The 18,157-nt window shown below is 36.1% G+C and overlaps 1 protein-coding gene and 1 non-coding gene across 5 annotated transcripts in view; one reads left to right on the top strand and one right to left on the bottom strand.

Annotated features, from left to right (window-relative positions):
- The window catches only part of SMG1 (SMG1 nonsense mediated mRNA decay associated PI3K related kinase), a 97,657-nt gene that overhangs the window by 24,690 nt on the left and 54,810 nt on the right, over positions 1-18,157 (top strand). For 3 of the 4 annotated variants that reach the window (XR_009522140.1, XM_060031819.1, XM_060031820.1), the window contains 13 exons: positions 496-659; positions 1,184-1,339; positions 3,193-3,329; positions 4,818-4,876; positions 5,870-6,083; positions 8,655-8,780; positions 9,177-9,249; positions 10,333-10,430; positions 11,717-11,890; positions 13,723-13,947; positions 15,515-15,616; positions 16,230-16,499; positions 18,023-18,153. Coding sequence is in view for 3 of the 4 variants with exons in the window: in XM_060031819.1 (XP_059887802.1) it covers positions 496-659; positions 1,184-1,339; positions 3,193-3,329; positions 4,818-4,876; positions 5,870-6,083; positions 8,655-8,780; positions 9,177-9,249; positions 10,333-10,430; positions 11,717-11,890; positions 13,723-13,947; positions 15,515-15,616; positions 16,230-16,499; positions 18,023-18,153 (1,929 nt within the window). In the remaining variant the exon portion in view is untranslated. Of the gene's footprint in view, positions 1-495; positions 660-1,183; positions 1,340-3,192; positions 3,330-4,817; positions 4,877-5,869; positions 6,084-8,654; positions 8,781-9,176; positions 9,250-10,332; positions 10,431-11,716; positions 11,891-13,722; positions 13,948-15,514; positions 15,617-16,229; positions 16,500-18,022; positions 18,154-18,157 lie in introns of those variants that run through there. The other variant, XM_060031821.1, reaches the window with a different exon arrangement.
- Positions 8,188-8,296, bottom strand: LOC132439083 (U6 spliceosomal RNA). The gene has a single exon (XR_009522310.1). It is a non-coding gene; the product is annotated as a U6 spliceosomal RNA (small nuclear RNA).

The raw sequence follows: 18,157 nt of genomic DNA, 5'->3' as shown, positions 1-18,157 counted from the left end.
TTTGGTAACACATTGCCCCTGCCTGATATGTTGCCAGTGTTTTTTTTATTTTTATGACTGGGAAGATTGTAATTTTTCCACTGGTTAAAACCCTGTTCTGGGAGGAGGAGATTTAGGAAGAACTATTCCTTTTATCAAGTCATGTGAAAAGAATCCTGGGACCAGGGTGACCAACTGTCTGTTTGCCTGGGACTGAGGGAGTACTTAAGACATGGAACTTTCAGTGCTAAAACCTGTTAAGGTTTGCGTTGGCCACCCTAGTCCTGGTAGTTATTTATATTTCTGTATGGGTCTTTAGATAGCAGGAGGGGCTGAAAAGCTGGTATTTCATCCATTGACAATCCCTTCCCAGTTGAAAGACTTCTTATTACACATTGGAATGCTTATGTATAATAGTAATGAGGAGAGAGGCATGTATGAAAGAAAGATTTATGATTTGGGTTATCAAAATGTTTGTTTAAAGTTGTAACCTTATATACTTTTCTCTCTTTGCAGAACTGATAGTGCATCAGCCGACCCAGATAATTTAAAATATTCTTCATCCAGAGATAGGGGTGGGTCTTCCTCTTATGGACTGCAACCTTCAAATTCAGCTGTGGTGTCTCGGCAAAGGCACGATGATACCAGAATCCATGCTGACATACAGAATGACGAAAAGGGTATATATATTTCCTTGCTGCTAGAGGCACGTTTTTTGTGCGTTTGTTTTTTTTAACCTAGCTACCTCTCCCTTTCTTCCTCCTTGCCTGTCTCTCGCTCCCTCACCTCTCTCTTCTAATATGTTTAAAATATAAATATTACACACAGTGCTGTTCTTGAAACTTCTTAAGTTTACCCCCTTAATTAAAAAAAAATTTAAATGTACTTTTCACACACGCAATACATAAATGCAGTTTCCTTGCCCCCAAAATGCAATATTATCACTAAGGCTTTCCTGACTACTGTCTCTCCTCTAGACTTCTGAAAAGTTTTAAAGTACAAAATCTGAGTTGATTTAGTTTCCATTTCTCTTCTTATCTTCCACTGAAGATAACAAAATGAAATCAATGCATGCATCACAGGGAAAGAGTAGAAGCCAAGGCTGGTTGAACTGCAGATTGGGTCAGAAGAACCTGAACTATCAGGAATTGATTGAGTGAAACAAAGAGCCCTATTGAAATAATGTAAATGTTGCTGTTTTTAGGTGGCTACAGTGTCAATGGAGGATCTGGGGAAAATACTTATGGTCGGAAGTCGTTGGGGCAAGAGCTGAGAGTTAACAATGTGACCAGCCCTGAATTCACCAGTATTCAGCATGGCAGTCGTGCGTTAGCCATCAAAGACATGAGGAAATCACAGGGTAAGGCTGGGTAAACTGGGGACAATCACACAAGCCTCTGCTGAGACATCTCCTAAATGCCTCTTTCTGTACCAGTGCCTTGCACCTGTGTGAGTTGGTTAGCTTACTGAGTTGAGAAACATGTGCAGGTGATAATTGTTTGCATTCCTTTTCCTGTGAACTGTTCCCTACCATGAATTACCACAAGAAGGTTTTTAATACTTTTTAAAGGAGAATTCTCTTAAAATAAGATTAGAAGACTGGGTAAGATTTTAAAGAAAGGATTTTCCTGATTATAGTGGATACTGAATGTATAGTGGACTCTTACTGCAGCAAGTCTTTGAACTCTAGGGTGAGGGTAGGGGTGTACATGGACTGGGCCCTTTTCTAAAGTTAAATACACAGTTACTGCTTCTTGCTTTATAACACAAACCTCACTCTATAGGTAAAGTGTCTCGAAAATTCATAGGATTAAAGGTAATGATCATTTTTTTTTTTCTAAAAGAGAAATTTATTGTATTGGTAAAGCTGCTTAAGAAATCAAGATTTCTGATTTATACACTTTGTTGGGTATAATTACTCTTTGGACATTTAGTTTATGACCGTTTTTTCCCAGTGAGGGCTTTGTGTGTGTGTTGTGTGTATCTTGGTGAACATCTTTGTGTTTATAGTTTTTTGCATGCAGTTTAAAAAAAATTTCGATAAATTTTCTAAAATGGAATGACTAGTCAAAGCCTATACTGTCTCAAAAGTGTTTGAAGGGACTTCCTTCGTGGTCAAGTGGTTGGGACTCTGCGCTTTCATTGCAGGGGGCACGGGTTCAATCCCTGACCAGGGAACTAAGATCCTGCATGCCAAGTGGTGCGGCCAAAAAAAAGAAAAAAAAAAACCACCGGTGTTTGAAGTCTTAGATTTAGGTATGATAGAGTTAGAAAGTGACTCTAAAGCTTATTTAGTTTAGATCCCCCTTGCAAGCTCAGAGTTATGCAGTTTGCTAGGGGTAGAATTGTAAATAGAGCCTAGATTTCCTGACTAGTAACCTAAATACATTTTTAGCAGTCATCCTTACTGAAAATACTCTATAGGCTAGGGATTTTTAAAAATCTTATTCCTTCTCTCAGATGTTGTAATTTCTTTTATTATCTATTTTCCTTTCATTCATTAGAAATGAAACTGTCAGACCCTTTAATGTGGTTTGTGTTAATGTACATGGGTTAATGATGATAAATTGTGCAGCTGAAAATTTAAAAAGAAAAATTTAGTACTTAAAACCATCTTTATTAGTAGTGTTCAGCATTTTGAGTACTCCTGCTTGTTCTTGTCATTAAAAAAGGGAAGAAAAGTTTTGATTTGCCACTTTCCTTGTGGCAGCATACTTGCACATGGCAGGTGGTAATTAGACGTTTGTTGAACTGAATATGTGATTGCCATTCACCAAAACTTTGTCCTAGGAAAATGATGATGATGTGAACAAGAGGCTCCCCTGCAGTGGGAGACCTAGGTGAGAAATAGAAGCATGTACCCTGTTTCTGCCTGATAGAGACTTTATCCCTAACCTGTTGAAGTTTCTTACCTATGCTCTTTACCTAGATGTTGAAAACAGTTTGGAACAGATTCGAAGAGAATAATTTCTAAGCCTTTCTTTTTTCTCTGTCAGTTGATCCTCTGGAATGAGGTGTTTGCGTATCCTTTTTGAGGGTCTGCTGTGTGCCCGCAGTCTGCTGGGGCTGGGTTTATAGTGATGAACAGAAGTGTTAAAGGACCTACATTCATTGAGCTTTTATTGTCTGGTGGACTGTGATTTTTAATATACTTTAAAATATTTGGGCTGTAAAGTTTCTGTGCTGATTCATACTCAATGTTTATATTCACAGAGCGATCGATGTCTTATTCTGATGAGTCTCGACTGTCGAATCTTCTTCGGAGGATCACCCGGGAAGACGACAGAGACCGAAGACTGGCTACTGTAAAGCAGTTGAAAGAATTTATTCAGCAACCAGAAAATAAGCTGGTCAGTATAGTATGTTTGGAAATGTTGATCAGTTTCATTTTTCCATAGTTTAGTAGATAATGTTACCTAGAGTGGTTTTAAGAAGGGAAAAGTTTTGCTTCCAAGGAAAAATAATAGGGATTCCTTATTCCAGATTGATTTGGCCTATATTATGATGGTCTAGAACTTAATGCCCCTAATGTATAATTTATCTATACAAATGTTAGATCCACATTGGTTCCTTTTGCAATAAAGTGCTTTTGACCTTTTACACATTTATTCTGTTGTCCTCGGAATTTTTTTTCTGTGTTCCAGGACAGAATATCTCTGTTTTTCATATGTGAAATTGGGGTAGGAGGTACATATTTTGTTCATGGGTAAGTTTGGTGGCCTGGGCTAAATAAATGGAAAAACACTTTAAAGAGTAAAGTACAGGAGGGAGTTCCCTCGTTGCCTAGTGGTTAGGATTCCGGGCTTTCACTGCTGTGGCCCGGGTTCAATCCCTGGTCAGGGAGCTGAAATTCCACAAGCCGTGTGGCCCGGGCAACAAAAAAAATAAAATACAGGAGCAGTTACAAATTTCTTCACCCTTCAAGTAAGTCTCCTAATGTTAAATTAAGAACTTGCTATAGGGCTTCCCTGGTGGCAGTGGTTAAGAATCTGCCTGCCAATGCAGGGGACATGGGTTCGAGCTCTGGTCTGGGAACATCCCACATGTCGTGGAGCAACTAAGCCCGTGCGCCACAGCTACTGAGCCTGCACTCTAGAGCCTCCGAGCCACAACTACTGAGCCCGCGTGCCAGAACTGCTGAAGCCCGAGTGCCTAGAGCCCGTACTTTGCAACAGGAGAAGCCACCACAATGAGAAGCCCGCACACAGCAAAGAAGAGTAGCCCCCGCTTGCCGCAACTAGAGAAAGCCCGCACGCAGCAACAAAGTCCCAACACAGCCATAAATAAATAAATAATTTAAAAAAGAACTTGATATAGAACAGGAGAAAATTAATGAAATGGTATAGTGAGTCAAATAACATTTGGTTCAAAGCAAGCTTCCTCCAACCCTCCTCCCCATTTTATTATGAAAAATTTCAAATACACAGCAAATTGAGAGAATTTTACAGTGAATATCATAGTGTCTAAGCTCTGTCATTAACACTTTTATCGTATGACTGTATCATATATCTCTCTACCTCTTCCTCTATCCATCAATCCATCTTTTGTTTTAAAAATGCATTTCAGAGTAAATGAAACAAGCTTTTTAAGTTTTTTTTCCCCCCCATTGATGATCATGGCTGTATATTTCCTATGGGTAAATTTCTTTCAGAGTCTGAAAGGAAACTTATGACACTCTTAACTTATGATATAATTGGGACCTGGGAATAATAAGAAAAGTAAGGTGTGGTCCAGTTATAATTTGGAGGGAAACACAAGTTAAAAAAAAAAGAAAGTACACAGTGTTATTCTTAAAAGTATAGGAATCTGAAGCTTTTATTAATGTGTTTTTTTTTAAGGTACTAGTTAAACAATTGGATAATATCTTGGTTGCTGTACATGATGTGCTTAATGAAAGGTAAGTAATTTAAAAGACTAAAATATATTTTTAGAAACTATTAAAAAGTGTACAAGAAGATAAACCCATTGGCTTCATTTATGAACATCTACTTAATGTTTAACTGGGTTCTCTTGTCATCTTTATTTGTGTAAAAATATTTAAACAGTAATTACCACTGAATACAAACGAATCCACTTGAAAGGGAGAGCCATTCTTCTTTTTAATTTGTCAACATGACTGAATAATTGAGCATTGACTTGTAGAATGACGTAAACTCTTAATGCAAGTGTGAATGAATGCAATTAACTTTTGTAAACTAGAGCATTTGGAAACTGCTTAGAGAGTAGAGGTGAAAGGGAGCTTCCTTCTTTGGGCAACAGTGGATTCAGGCCATCTATCCTCTGAGGCTACTGGGGTTCTCCAAAGGTGTGCAGTCATTTCTTCATATGGTGATTCCCAAAGAATTGCAGTGTTGGAAAGCATCCAAAACTCATCTCAGCAGATCACAAACCTTACTGCTTTTTGATGGTTTTATTTTATATAGTTTCTCATTAATATAATACTTAAATCAGTGTTGTCCTTTAAGTTTACTGTATTTAACTATTACCATTTCCTATTTTATAGTCCTTACATATTGAATATTACCAAGTATATAATTATATAGTGTGTTTTATCTGATCACTTGTTGCTGCCCTTTTCTGCAAATCAGTTAATGTAGTTTGAGATGGAATTTGAAGTCTGAATTTTAGTATTTCTAAGCCTTTCCTTACTGTTTGTAAATAATTGATTCTATAAAAGGAAATCTAAAGTCTTAACAAAGGTACTTTTGGCATTGCAGGAGACAGAATAGAGAGAATATTTGAAGTGGATAAAATTTCAACCTTTTGTGTAGTTTGAATAAAAATTATAAAATCATTTAAGACATTCTGTTGTAAGATGTGTCATTCTTGTCATCTTTGAAAGCTTAAGCTTTTTGTGTATTTTGTTTTGTTTGCATTAAAATAAACACAGTAGCAAATTGCTTCAGGAGTTGAGACAGGAGGGAGCTTGCTGTCTTGGCCTTCTTTGTGCTTCTCTGAGCTATGAGGCTGAGAAGATCTTCAAATGGATTTTTAGCAAATTTAGCTCATCTGCAAAAGATGAAGTTAAACTCCTCTACTTATGTGCCACCTACAAAGCACTAGAGACTGTAGGAGAAAAGAAAGCCTTTTCATCCGTAATGCAGGTAAGAATTTCTGGAGGGTTGGGGGGAATGATGATGCGCTTGGGAAGAAAGTTGTCCTTAACACACATCCTTGAAGGGGAGCTTAAAGAAAGGAAACTTAGAATAGGGGTTATATACTGATTGATATATGACGTGAATAAAACTCATGTTTCTGAATTAGAGTAAATGATACACACTGAAGGTAGATTTAAAGTAAGTTATTTTAAAAATTTTGTCTTTTTGCTTTTTAGAAGCTTTCTTTTGAATTTGCGTAGTACTAGAATCATTTACAGATTTGAAAATAGAAGCTCCATGAGGAAAACCACGTAGAAGGGGGCTTCACATTTTTTGAGGGAGATAAAAACTAAACACCACAACTTATTTTGGGCCTAAAGTTTTGATAATATGTCAAAAATTCTTATTCCTAGTGATATAAAATAAATAATTGTGTGTCTGAATTACTATTATTATTTTTTTGGCTGTGTTGGGTCTTCGTTGCTGCACGCGGGCTTTCTCTAGCTGCGGCGAGCGGGGGCTACTCTTCGTTGCGGTGCGTGGGCTTCTCATTGCAGTGGCTTCTCTTGTTGAGGAGCACTGGCTCTAGGTGCGCGGGCTTCAGTAGTTGTGGTTTGCAAGGGGTACGTGGGCTCTAGAGCGCAGGCTCAGTAGTTGTGGCGCATGGGCTTAGTTGTTCTGCGGCACGTGGGATCTTCCTGGATCAGGGATCAAACCTGTGTTCCCTGCATTGGCAGGTGGATTCTTAACCACTGCACCACTAGGGAAGTCCCTGTATCTGAATTATTAAGATCGTTCCCAATTTAATTTTGAGCAAAGTTATAAGTAAGTAAATTTTTGTTGAGCTAATGTTTTTAAAAATTTAGGATGTGGTGTCTTTAGAATATTTGATATCTTTATGTAATTTGCTTTTTTTATTAAACAATTCATGGTATGTTTTATTTTGGTTAATTATTTTTAAAAAACATGAGAAATCTATTCTGTCTTTAAAAATTTTATTTTTATTTGATTATAGAGGTTGTGACAAAACTTTGGAAAAGATGCAGAAAATAATTTGTAACTAACCAGCATAACACCAAATTTGGCTTATTCTGCATACAGTTTTCATAATATGAACATTTCCCCAAGTATTTATTTTGAAAAATTTTAAATCCACAGGAAAACAGATGGGCTGGCACATTAAACATCCATATATCTTTTACCTAGATCTGTCACTTATTAACATTTTGCTGCAGTTGTTTTGTTTCTACACACACACAGACACAGACACACACAGAGACACGATTTTTTGTTGAACTGTTTGAAAATAAATTCCACACATCATGATGGCTTATGCTGTGATACTTCAGCATGCCTCTGCTAAGGTTAAGGCTAATCTCATATTAACATTATAATCATACCTAAGAAAATTAATTTTGTCACATAAGACAATCCATGTTCAAATTTTGCAGCTGCCACTAAGATGTCTATAACTTTTGTCTTAACCCAGGATCCCATCAAGGTTCATGTATTGATGAATCTTTAATCTCTTGAAGATGGTGGTGTGCCTCTTTAACCTCTTAAGTAGAACAATTCTCTGCACCCTTTTTTGTCCCCCTTATTTTGTAGAATGTTCTATGTTTTGGGCTTGTCTGATTATTCCTTCCTGTTTAGATTCAGTTCAAATATTTTGGTCACGAATACTTCATGGGTTCATACTTAGTGCTGTATCACACTAGCAGGCATATAACTTCAGGTTCACGTAACTCTTAGATAAAGAGTTTCATCACTTGGTTAAGGTGATGACCAACCAGATCTTTCCATTGTGAAGGCTTATTTTTCTCCCTTTGTAATTAGTGAGTAATGTGGGCATGATACTGTGAGACCTCCTGAATATCCTGATTTTTTCATAATATTTCACTTGATTTTAGCATTCATTCATATTCTGTGCATTGTATAGATTATAGCATTGGCTGTTGCAAAATGGTGGTTTTCTAATTGTAGCATTTCTTCTATATTTATAACATCATTCTTTTGTAGAGAAGAACTTTCCTTTTGGGGAAAAAATTGATTTTAACAAAAAATTTTAGCTACAAAATATTCTATAGGTAGTATGCCATATATTTATTTTAAAAATATATATAGTGGTAACATGAGCCTGTGTGTCATTCTTGTGTTGGGGCCATGCTAACCTTCTTTAAATCATTCCAATTTGAAGCAAGTACTAATATCTTAAAGTATAAGTCGTACAACATCTGCTCTATGTTTTGAATTGGAAAATAATTCTGGTACTTTAAAGACAAGTTTCCCAAGCACATCTTAGTTTTTCTACTTAAAATTTTAATCACACCCATGGTTTTGAAGAGAGCACTTAGGAACAATGTAAACATGTAACTTAGGAATAATGTTAATAGATATTAAATGAGGGGAAAACAGTGGATTGAAATGTTTTCAACTTTTTTGGGAACTAAAACTATAGAATTTATTTTCTTTGATATAGTCAGTTTTGGCTATAGTCACTATTAAATAATGAACCTAATTTGCTTGTTTTCTCCCTGTTTTATTAAATGTTCACGGTTTGTAACTTTTATTTTTTAGCTTGTAATGACCAGCCTGCAGTCCATTCTTGAAAATGTGGATACACCAGAATTACTTTGCAAATGTGTTAAGTGCATTCTTTTGGTAGCTCGATGTTACCCTCATATTTTCAGCACTAATTTTAGGGTGAGTTCCCCGCCCCCTCTTCCCAGATGATGGGGTAAGGGATTGGCTGCATGTATGAGGACCTGGGGAATTAGATAGAAAACAGAGTTTCTGCTCCTTTGAGTATAATTGGTTTTAAGGTCCAGGATTGAATGATGCAATAATGTAGCTTTATAAAAAATACCATCTGTACTTGCTAACACTAATACCTTAAAATACTTAAAGAAATATTTCATCAGTGTCATAAAGAAAGTTCCATTATTCTCCTGCCCTGCCCCTCCCAACCCCGCTTTAATGTATAATGTCAAGAAGGTGGGACGTAAGATGTTCTAGGTTCTCTTACTCTGAAATGTTCCACAGGTTGGAATAGCAATAAGACCTTAAAATGATTAGTCCCCCTTCTCTGTCTCCATCCAGGATACAGTTGACATATTAGTCGGATGGCATATAGATCATACTCAGAAACCTTCGCTTACACAGCAGGTGTCTGGTGAGTCGTTCAGCATATACCAGTCATTTAAATATTGTGGGAAGGAGTGTTCGTTTCTCAAAGACCAGCTGTTAACACTACTTTTTTGATAATGCAAGAAAAATAATTGCTTCAGAGGATATTTTGGTGAAGATTACTTGTTAGCTAAATTTATCTTTTAAAAGGAAAAATGTGTACTTTTGTAGTAGGTAGGGAGAGTAAATACAGATTGTAGTGTTGCACCTGTGAGTAAGGACTTTATCTCAAGTCATTTGCTGCGTGTGCTGGTAGGAGATACCACAGTGGCAGTACCCTGAAGGGTAGAAAGGAAGATCCTGGATATTCGTGATTTATTGTTTTTCTATTGATTAAACAAATGGATTAATTTGGAGGATTGTCATAAATGATAAAGAAAAAATTTTTTTTCCGTGTTAAATGAATGACTGTTATGACTCACTTGGACATTTCAACTTGTTCCAGGTGCTGTAGTTTCTCATAGCTTATTTGGTGAAATAAACTTCTGAAATTAAGATATACAGGTGAGAGTAGTTCTCTCAATTCCACTGGCAAGTGGTCCCATTTCCCCTGGAGGGATGAGTGTACGCTTTTGGTGACCACGTGTGGCCCTGGAGAAGAAAGCCAAGGTGGCCATAGATTGGCACATTTTAGTCTAAGTCCTGTGTGTAGTGACAGTATGGCTACTGAATCTACTTATTAAAAAAAAAAGGACATGAGATTATATTTTACTTTCTGGAGAATTTTCATTTCTGTAGCGTTAAAAGAGGCAGTGGTTAATCATTAGTATATTAAACGGTTTACAGGGAATTCCCTGGTGGTCCAGTGCGTAGGACTCTGCGCTTCCATTGCGGGGGCCCGGGTTCAGTTCCTGGTCGGGAAAATATTATCCCGCAAGCCGCGCAGCACGCAGCACGGCCCCAAACAAACAAAAAACAGTTTACAGTCCTAATTTTATGATATAGGGCATGTTTCAAGAGTGGGCAACTTGAAAACCAGATACCTTTTAAAAGAATTCTCTTAAATATTTTTTTAACTTGGACTTAAAATTTTTTTCTACTCTTCCAAAATTTCTTGTATGATTCCTAGGGTGGTTGCAGAGTTTGGAGCCATTCTGGGTAGCTGATCTTGCATTTTCTACCACTCTTCTTGGTCAGTTTCTAGAGGACATGGAGGCATATGCTGAGGTGAGTATATAAAAAATGAAGTTATTTCCTAAAATTTCAGGTAAGAAAAAAGCAAAAACAAAAATCTAAAGCAGTGCTAGATTTATTTTAAAACAATTCAGATCACCTGACATTTAAGCAAAAATTATGAGACCATTGCAATATTTTAATTATTTTTAGATGTTTTTAAGTTGCCAGCAGAATTACCAGAAAGATAGAAAAATTGCAGGCCTAATTTCCCAAAGCTTGAAATAATCTTGGTGGCTGGTAGTTTCCTGAAGACATTTTCTTCAGTTGTTTCTTATTTTTTGTTATGAAAGAGGTGAATTGATATTGTATAAAAGCCCCTAAAGGCTTTTTTCTCTTACTTCTATTGGCAATCTTGGATCATGCTTCGGAGGACAAGGCTTGGCTTCAGCCACCTTTGAGTATGGTACCTTTAATACTGCTGTTGAAGTGTCTATTATTGGTTCTTGGATTTCCTGGCCACTGTCCTGACTTAAACCTGCCATCTTAGTGTTTCTTCCCTACTCAGTTGGTAATTACCAAGATTCTTGTTTGGTGGTCAAGGCTTCCGTAAAGATTTAGCTTCATCTTTTCTTTATACTTTTGCTACTTCTAGCAAACAGTTACTTCACTACTTTTAACTCTACCAATCTATCTGCCTCTTAACTCTACCAATCTATCTGCTCCCTTTCAGAGAAAAGTGAGGGAATATTTTGCTTCCACATGTTTCTTTACCCCTATGCCTAGGATGTCTTGGTTCCTAGCACACCTTTAAAGCTGATCTGCTTCTGATAAGCCACCCATTCTAGTTTGTAGAGACTTCCCTTTGCTATCCCTAAGATTGAATTCTCTTTGATTATTTTGGTGCTTAATTATGTGTAGGTATATGTTGGTTGTAGTACCCCGTTTTTTGCTAATCTTTTCCTTTGAGTATGTCTAATTTCCTCAGCTAGCTTATAAATCTGTAGGCTAGGTCTTCTAAGGTCTTAATAATTTTTTAAACCAACCTCCTCTAAACTCCCCCAACCCCCTTGCTCTTCATGTGAATAATATTGGCTTAGTATACTGTTGACTTGAGTGGCTCAAAGAATCTATTGAGGTTAATATTTGCTTATTTAAATAATTAGAGAAGCAAAATCTACTTTTATACTTAGATTCATGTTTCCTTTTCTCATAAGCCGAAATTCCTCCTTATTTGTAAAAATGTATTATAAAGCTAATTGATTTAAAAATTGGGAGTTGTTTTTTGTTTTTTAAACAATGTCTTACTTAAATAAGAATGCTATTGAATTCACATCTAGGACCTCAGCCATGTGGCCTCTGGGGAGTCAGTGGATGAAGATGTTCCACCTCCATCCGTGTCCTTACCAAAGTTGGCAGCGCTTCTCCGGGTATTCAGTACTGTGGTGAGGAGCATTGGGGAACGTTTCAGCCCAATTCGGGGTCCTCCAATTACTGAGGCATATGTAACAGATGTAAGTTTTAGTAGTCTTTAGTATCATTCAGCAAAAATTGCCTTTTCTTTTAAATGCTTGTTTACCTAGTGAGCTATGTTATTAATCCCTCATTTGTTTAGCATGTGTGTAGGTGTCTGGCCACTTTCTTAAATGGCCAGAAAAGTAGGGAATTCTATATCTCACTCCCCTCACACCCCCAACCTGATGAAAAAAAGTCCACTCTGAATTTTTAAATGCCTATGAACTTTTCTTTTAGGAGATTCTCTGTAGGTTCATTTATTCTTGTTTTTAATATGAATTCTAAAATCTTATTCTTTAGTTTTTTAATAATACTGAGTTTTGCTTTAAAATTATTGTGTCTCCTTTTAGTTTTTCAACATACTAAGAATAACTCTTAACAGGGAAGGCCTCGAAAAGTAATTTTCTCTAAGCATGAGAGGATGAAACAACTTGATAGCCTAACATCAAAGGATGTAAAGATATAAGAACTTAAACTATGTAATAGCCTGAGACCAATCATAAGAGGTAGCTAGATTGCCACATTTCAGCAGCCCCAGACATCAGCTGCACTGTATTACAGTCCAGTGAGTGGTTCAGTGTAATGAATGTGAGAAATGAACCCCCATCATTATATTCTGCTTGAATAAGAAGGGAGAAGAAACCTGTGTGATAGTCATAAAAGATTTAACCTAAATGATTAAAATTTTACTGCTAGTGTAAAATTCTAGCTTTTATGAGCATTTACTTTCGTTGAACACTTTGCTAGATAAAATAGGACATTAATTATATATATATGTAATTCTTGGTAAGTTAATTGTGTATTTGAGCAGAAATGTCCTGAAGATAATTAAAACCAGCATGTTAATATGTTAATATTTTGAAACTGATCCAAGTGGTTTAATATTTTTATTTTTACTGTCTGAAAGATGGGTGGTTGATGACTTTGTCAGTGTTGAAATAAAAGCAGTTTATTATATCTATTTATTTATATCTATAAAACAAAAGGACAGGAATGTATCATTTTCCAGGATAGTTCTATATTAAATGTACTCTTTTATGAAGGTCTTTTAGGTCCTTGCCAAAAATGGTCTTTTAGGCCTTTCAAATCTATATGCAGGTTTACCAAAAAACCCCTATATGTAGTGGTTGTTGAATATTACAGAAAAATTTGAGAAATATTTTTCTGTATCAATCTTTTCTGTGTCTGTTTTTCTGTACTTGTTTTTTCCTAAGTTATTTTTATGAGAAATGTAGTACATTGACTACTGTAGTTTACTGGGGTTTTTTGGGGCTGGAAATGATAAGATTTTCATAATCCTCAAATAGGTATTATATGTTATGAATGAGAATGTTTATATTTATCTTTACATAGAGACCATCAGTACATGAACTTTCATAAGCTAAAGCTATCTTGGATATTTAGTTTTAAAAGATTGATTAAAAGTCCAAGTGCTAGATTACGGAAAGTTATTCTCACGGCAGGTTATTCCCATGTTGTTAATACTGTTACTGTTCTGAGTTCTGGTGTATTTCATGATTATTATGAAGATTCTGAACTTCAACCATTTAGTGACTTTGGTGGGGGGATAAGAATTGGGTATAAGGGAAATAGAGTATGGCAAATTCCATTCCTCTCACAATAGTACTTTAGAATACTTAGGCAATATCCTTTTTGTGTATTGTACCAGAGATACCTTATTATTATTCAGCCACTGAGAACTAGAATATTAAGAGACTACTGACAAGGCAGGCAGTTAATTTTCAATAGAAACTGCATTAAATAGAAAATATTTCTTGCTCTGTGGAAGAATATGAGTTTTTTTTAAAGCTGCTTGTTTTCCCCATTGCAGGTTCTGTACAGAGTAATGAGATGTGTGACGGCTGCAAACCAGGTGTTTTTTTCTGAGGCTGTGTTGACAGCTGCTAATGAGTGTGTTGGTGTTTTGCTCGGCAGCTTGGATCCTAGCATGACTATACATTGTGACATGGTTATTACATATGGATTAGATCAACTGGAGAATTGCCGGACTTGTGGTACAGATTATATCATCTCAGTCTTGAATTTACTCACATTGGTATGTGAATTCTTTTTTGTTTAATATGTTTATTCAGGCCCTTAAATTTAAATTGATGCGGAAGAAGTTAAGCCCTTGTTTGTTTGTGTTTTTTTGCATTAATTAGTCTTATCTATATAATCTAGTTTGTTTTTGCTCTAGTATCTGTGTACTTTTAGTATTTGAGAGCTCATCTCAGTGTAGCTGTACTTTTTTTTCGATGAAATATCCTTTATTTCGATGAAATATCATCCTTCACATGAGACTATCTAGCACTCCTGATAAATACTGTGTAGAGAAGGTACTTGATAGCTATTTTGAAAGACCCTGTTGTTTTGTTTCTGAAACATGAAAACTTCTTTGATAGTTTTTATTATTTTCTTAATCATAAATATCCCTCCTCTCTCCGCCTTTTATTATGGACCTTTTGAAGTATATTAAAAAAAAGTAGAGTAGTATAATGAATCTCTGCATACTTAATACTCAGTTTCTATAATTAGAAGCACATGGCCCATCTGGTTTCATCTAGGCCTCCTACGCTCTGCCTCCTCCTTGCCATCCCTGCATCCCCAACTGGATTATTTCAAAGCAAATTCTAGATGACATTCTGCTAAACATTTCTGCCATAGTTACACTTCCCTTTGCCAATGTGAAAAAAAACCCATGTTTAAGTGTAAATACATGTATACTATTTCGGTATCTAAACGTTTTAATGTCACAATGTTAAGGCCTAAACATATAGCTTAGATATATTACTTTTTTCTTTAATAGATTAATTTTCAGAGCAGTTTTTAGGTTTACAGAAAAATTAAGCAGAATGTACAAAGTTCCCATATAACCTGTTCCCCCAGTAGTTTCCTCTGTTACTAATATCTTTAGTTTTAGTGTGGTACTTTTATTACAACTGATGAGCCAAATTGAGACATCATTATTAATTAAAGTCCATAGTTGACTTTAGGGTTCACTCTCTGTATTGCACATTCTGTGGGTTTGACAAATGTATAATGCCATGTATTCACCATTACAGTATCATGCAGAAGGGTTTCAGTGCCCTAAAAATCCCTTGTGTTCCACCTATTCTCTCCCCTCTTCTGGCTGGCAACCACTGATCTTTTTACTGTCTCTATAGTTTTTGTTTGTTTGTTTGTTTGGTTTAATTTATTTATTTTTGGCTGCACTGGGTCTTCGTTGCTGTGTGCGGGCTTCTCATTGTGGTGGCTTGTCTTGTTGTGGAGCATGGACTCTAGGCACGCGGGCTTCAGTAGTTGTGGCACGTGGGCTCAATAGTTGTGACTCGTGGGCTCTAGAGTGCAGGCTCAGTAGTTGTGGCGCACGGGCTTAGTTGCTCGGCGGCATCTTCCCAGACCAGGGCTCGAACCCACGTCCCCTGCACTGGCAGGTGGATTCTTAACCACTGCGCCACCAGGGAAGCCCCTATAGTTTTGCCTTTTCCAGAGTGTCATATAGTTAGAATCATACAGTATGCAGCCTTTTCATATTGTTTTTTTTTTCCCTTAGAAATATGCATTTAAGATTCCTCCATGTTCTTTTGTGAATTGATAGCTCATTTCGTATTTTATTCTTTTAGATTGTTGAACAGATAAATACAAAACTGCCATCATCATTTGTAGAAAAACTATTTATACCATCATCTAAACTACTATTTTTGCGTTATCATAAAGAAAAAGAGGTAAGTGATTCATTGATCAGACTTGATAAACTTAGGTCATTGAAGGGTTTGACTCCTGTTCCTTAGTAGGCTACATAAATGAAATCGAAATGATAAATATTTGATTTAGAATATAGAAATTATAATGATTCACTTAATATTTGATTTTCATACTGTATACTTTGATCAGTGATATGCAGGTAGTTTTTTCAGATTTTATTAAATTTGTTTTATTAAAATGTGATGTGTATGTTGTAAATAATACTTCATTGTTAGCTTCTTAACCGACTCCCAGTCAAAGCCACTATAGACTTTCTAAGTAGATGTAGGAAAACTTATCTTAATAAAATGGTGTTTGTATGTGTTTTGATACTGGCTTGAAAAAAAAAAAAGGACTTTTAAGAAATTTCACATTGTCATTTTTAATTTAGAGGACCCTTTTTTAAATAAAGCTTTATAGATTTTAAAATGCTTACTGATACTATGTAGGTTTCCTAAATTGCTTTTTTAAAAATTAAGGTCTTTGGTGTTTTGGACAGTAAATTTATCAGTCTTAAACTGATGTGCATCACCATTATGCAGATAGTAATACACTTTCCATTTAATTATCACTTTCCTGAATTCTTATTTTAAGGTTGTTGCTGTAGCCCATGCTGTTTATCAAGCAGTGCTCAGCCTGAAGAATATTCCTGTTCTGGAGACTGCCTATAAATTAATTTTGGGAGAAATGACTTGTGCCCTAAACAACCTGTTGCATAGTCTACAACTTCCTGATGCCTGTTCCGAAATAAAACATGAGGCTTTTAAGAATCATGTATTCAATGTAGACAATGCAAAATTTGTAGTTATATTTGACCTCAGTGCTCTGACTACAATTGGAAATGCTAAAAACTCACTGATTGGGGTGAGTATTTACTTGTAATGTCTTTGTTTTATCCCATTTCAGCCTCTTCTTATTGCATGTTTACATATTTCATTTACCTATCAAGGCAGTGTGTCTACAGAATCACATAGATCAAACGGCCATATTTTGGACATGCCTGGATAATTAAAATTGACAGGAATATTTTCTTGCCATTATGTTTAGCTCTTGCTTTCCTTGATAAGTTTTTTATATTTGTTCTATTTTTTACAAAATGCATTTTAATGCTTTCTCCTATTTACTCTAGCATGCTTTTAGAAAAATTGTCAACATTTTCCACAGGGCAAGTTTGTATAGTTCTTTTAATATGCAACCCCTTCTTCCCCTGGTACTCTTTTCCTTCTTCCCACTAGAGTTAGTGCTTCCATATGGTCCTTATTTTTTGACTAACTACTTTTCTCTAGGAACATTCATATATTCTTTTGGAAAAAGAATAAAGATTTCCTGTAAGAAATTTGAAGTGACCATGCTTTTCATTTATAATTATTGCTGTGGTTAGTATATTTCTCCCTCCTAGTGGACCTTGCAGGATTGAAAAACATGATTTATAATGAAAAGTAATGGGATATTATTAAGGGGATAATGTAGTCTAAGAGAGAAGGGAGGGAAGAGTCAAGATTTGATGTTTATATTTGCATGCTTTCCATATTGTTAGATCAGATTGCCCTGTGTCCCTCCATAGCTGCTCTTTCCCTCACTGCTAGGCTGCGGTAGACTCTTCCATTCTTTGCATTCTAAAATTTGGTTGTTGAGAAATTCACATTGTGCTCAGATTTGAGGTTTACATCCTGCACTCTGGAAACGAGAGGGAGTCGGGACCGGGCAGTCAGATGGAAAGGAGTATCTTAGCAATGGAAAGAAAGGGAAGGATGGAAAAGACTTAGAGTGGCAGCGTGTGCCTTTTTTCTCACTGGACAGGGCAACTTGCCATTTGAAGTACATGGAAAACTGAGGAAATACGATCTACTACACTGAAGGGTGCAAGGGCTTTGTTTAGACGAAGGATCAGCAAATTACAGTCCATGGACCAAATCTAGCCCACTACGTGGTTTTTTTTTCTTTCTTTTTTTAAAAAAATATTGAGATATAATTCACATACATTATAATACTCATTTAAAGTATGCAATTCAGTGACTTTTAGTATACTCACAGAATTGTGCAACCATCACCAAGCATCACCTCTTTTTGTAAAGAATTTTTATTGGAACATAGCCACTTTTATTCCTGTTTTTTTGTCTGTAACTTTTCTCTCTGCAGTGGCAGAGTTGAGGAGTTGGACATTGTACCAGAAGTGTCATGTGGCCTGCAAAGGCTGAGCTATTTACTCTCATCTTCACAAGAAGTATTTGTTGATCCCAGGTTTAGTGTACTAGCTTGTTTCCAAATTTAAATCTGTCAATTTTAATTTTTAAAAATGTGTAGACATATTTTGAAGGATAAACTTTTTGTATGCTCTTGTATGTCTTGGAGGAGCCATACGTTTACTTTCTTTTGTATGTCATCAGATGTGGGCGCTGTCTCCAACTGTCTTTGCACTCCTTAGTAAGAATCTGATGATCGTGCATGGCGACCTGGCTGTTCACTTCCCTGCCATTCAGTACGCAGTGCTCTACACATTGTATTCTCATTGTACCAGGTAA

Source organism: Delphinus delphis, chromosome 15 (genome assembly GCF_949987515.2).
Source record: "Delphinus delphis chromosome 15, mDelDel1.2, whole genome shotgun sequence".
Lineage (NCBI taxonomy): Eukaryota > Metazoa > Chordata > Mammalia > Artiodactyla > Delphinidae > Delphinus > Delphinus delphis.
The sequence above is the reverse complement of the archived record's forward strand: the minus strand, read 5'-3'. Positions and strand labels throughout refer to the sequence as shown.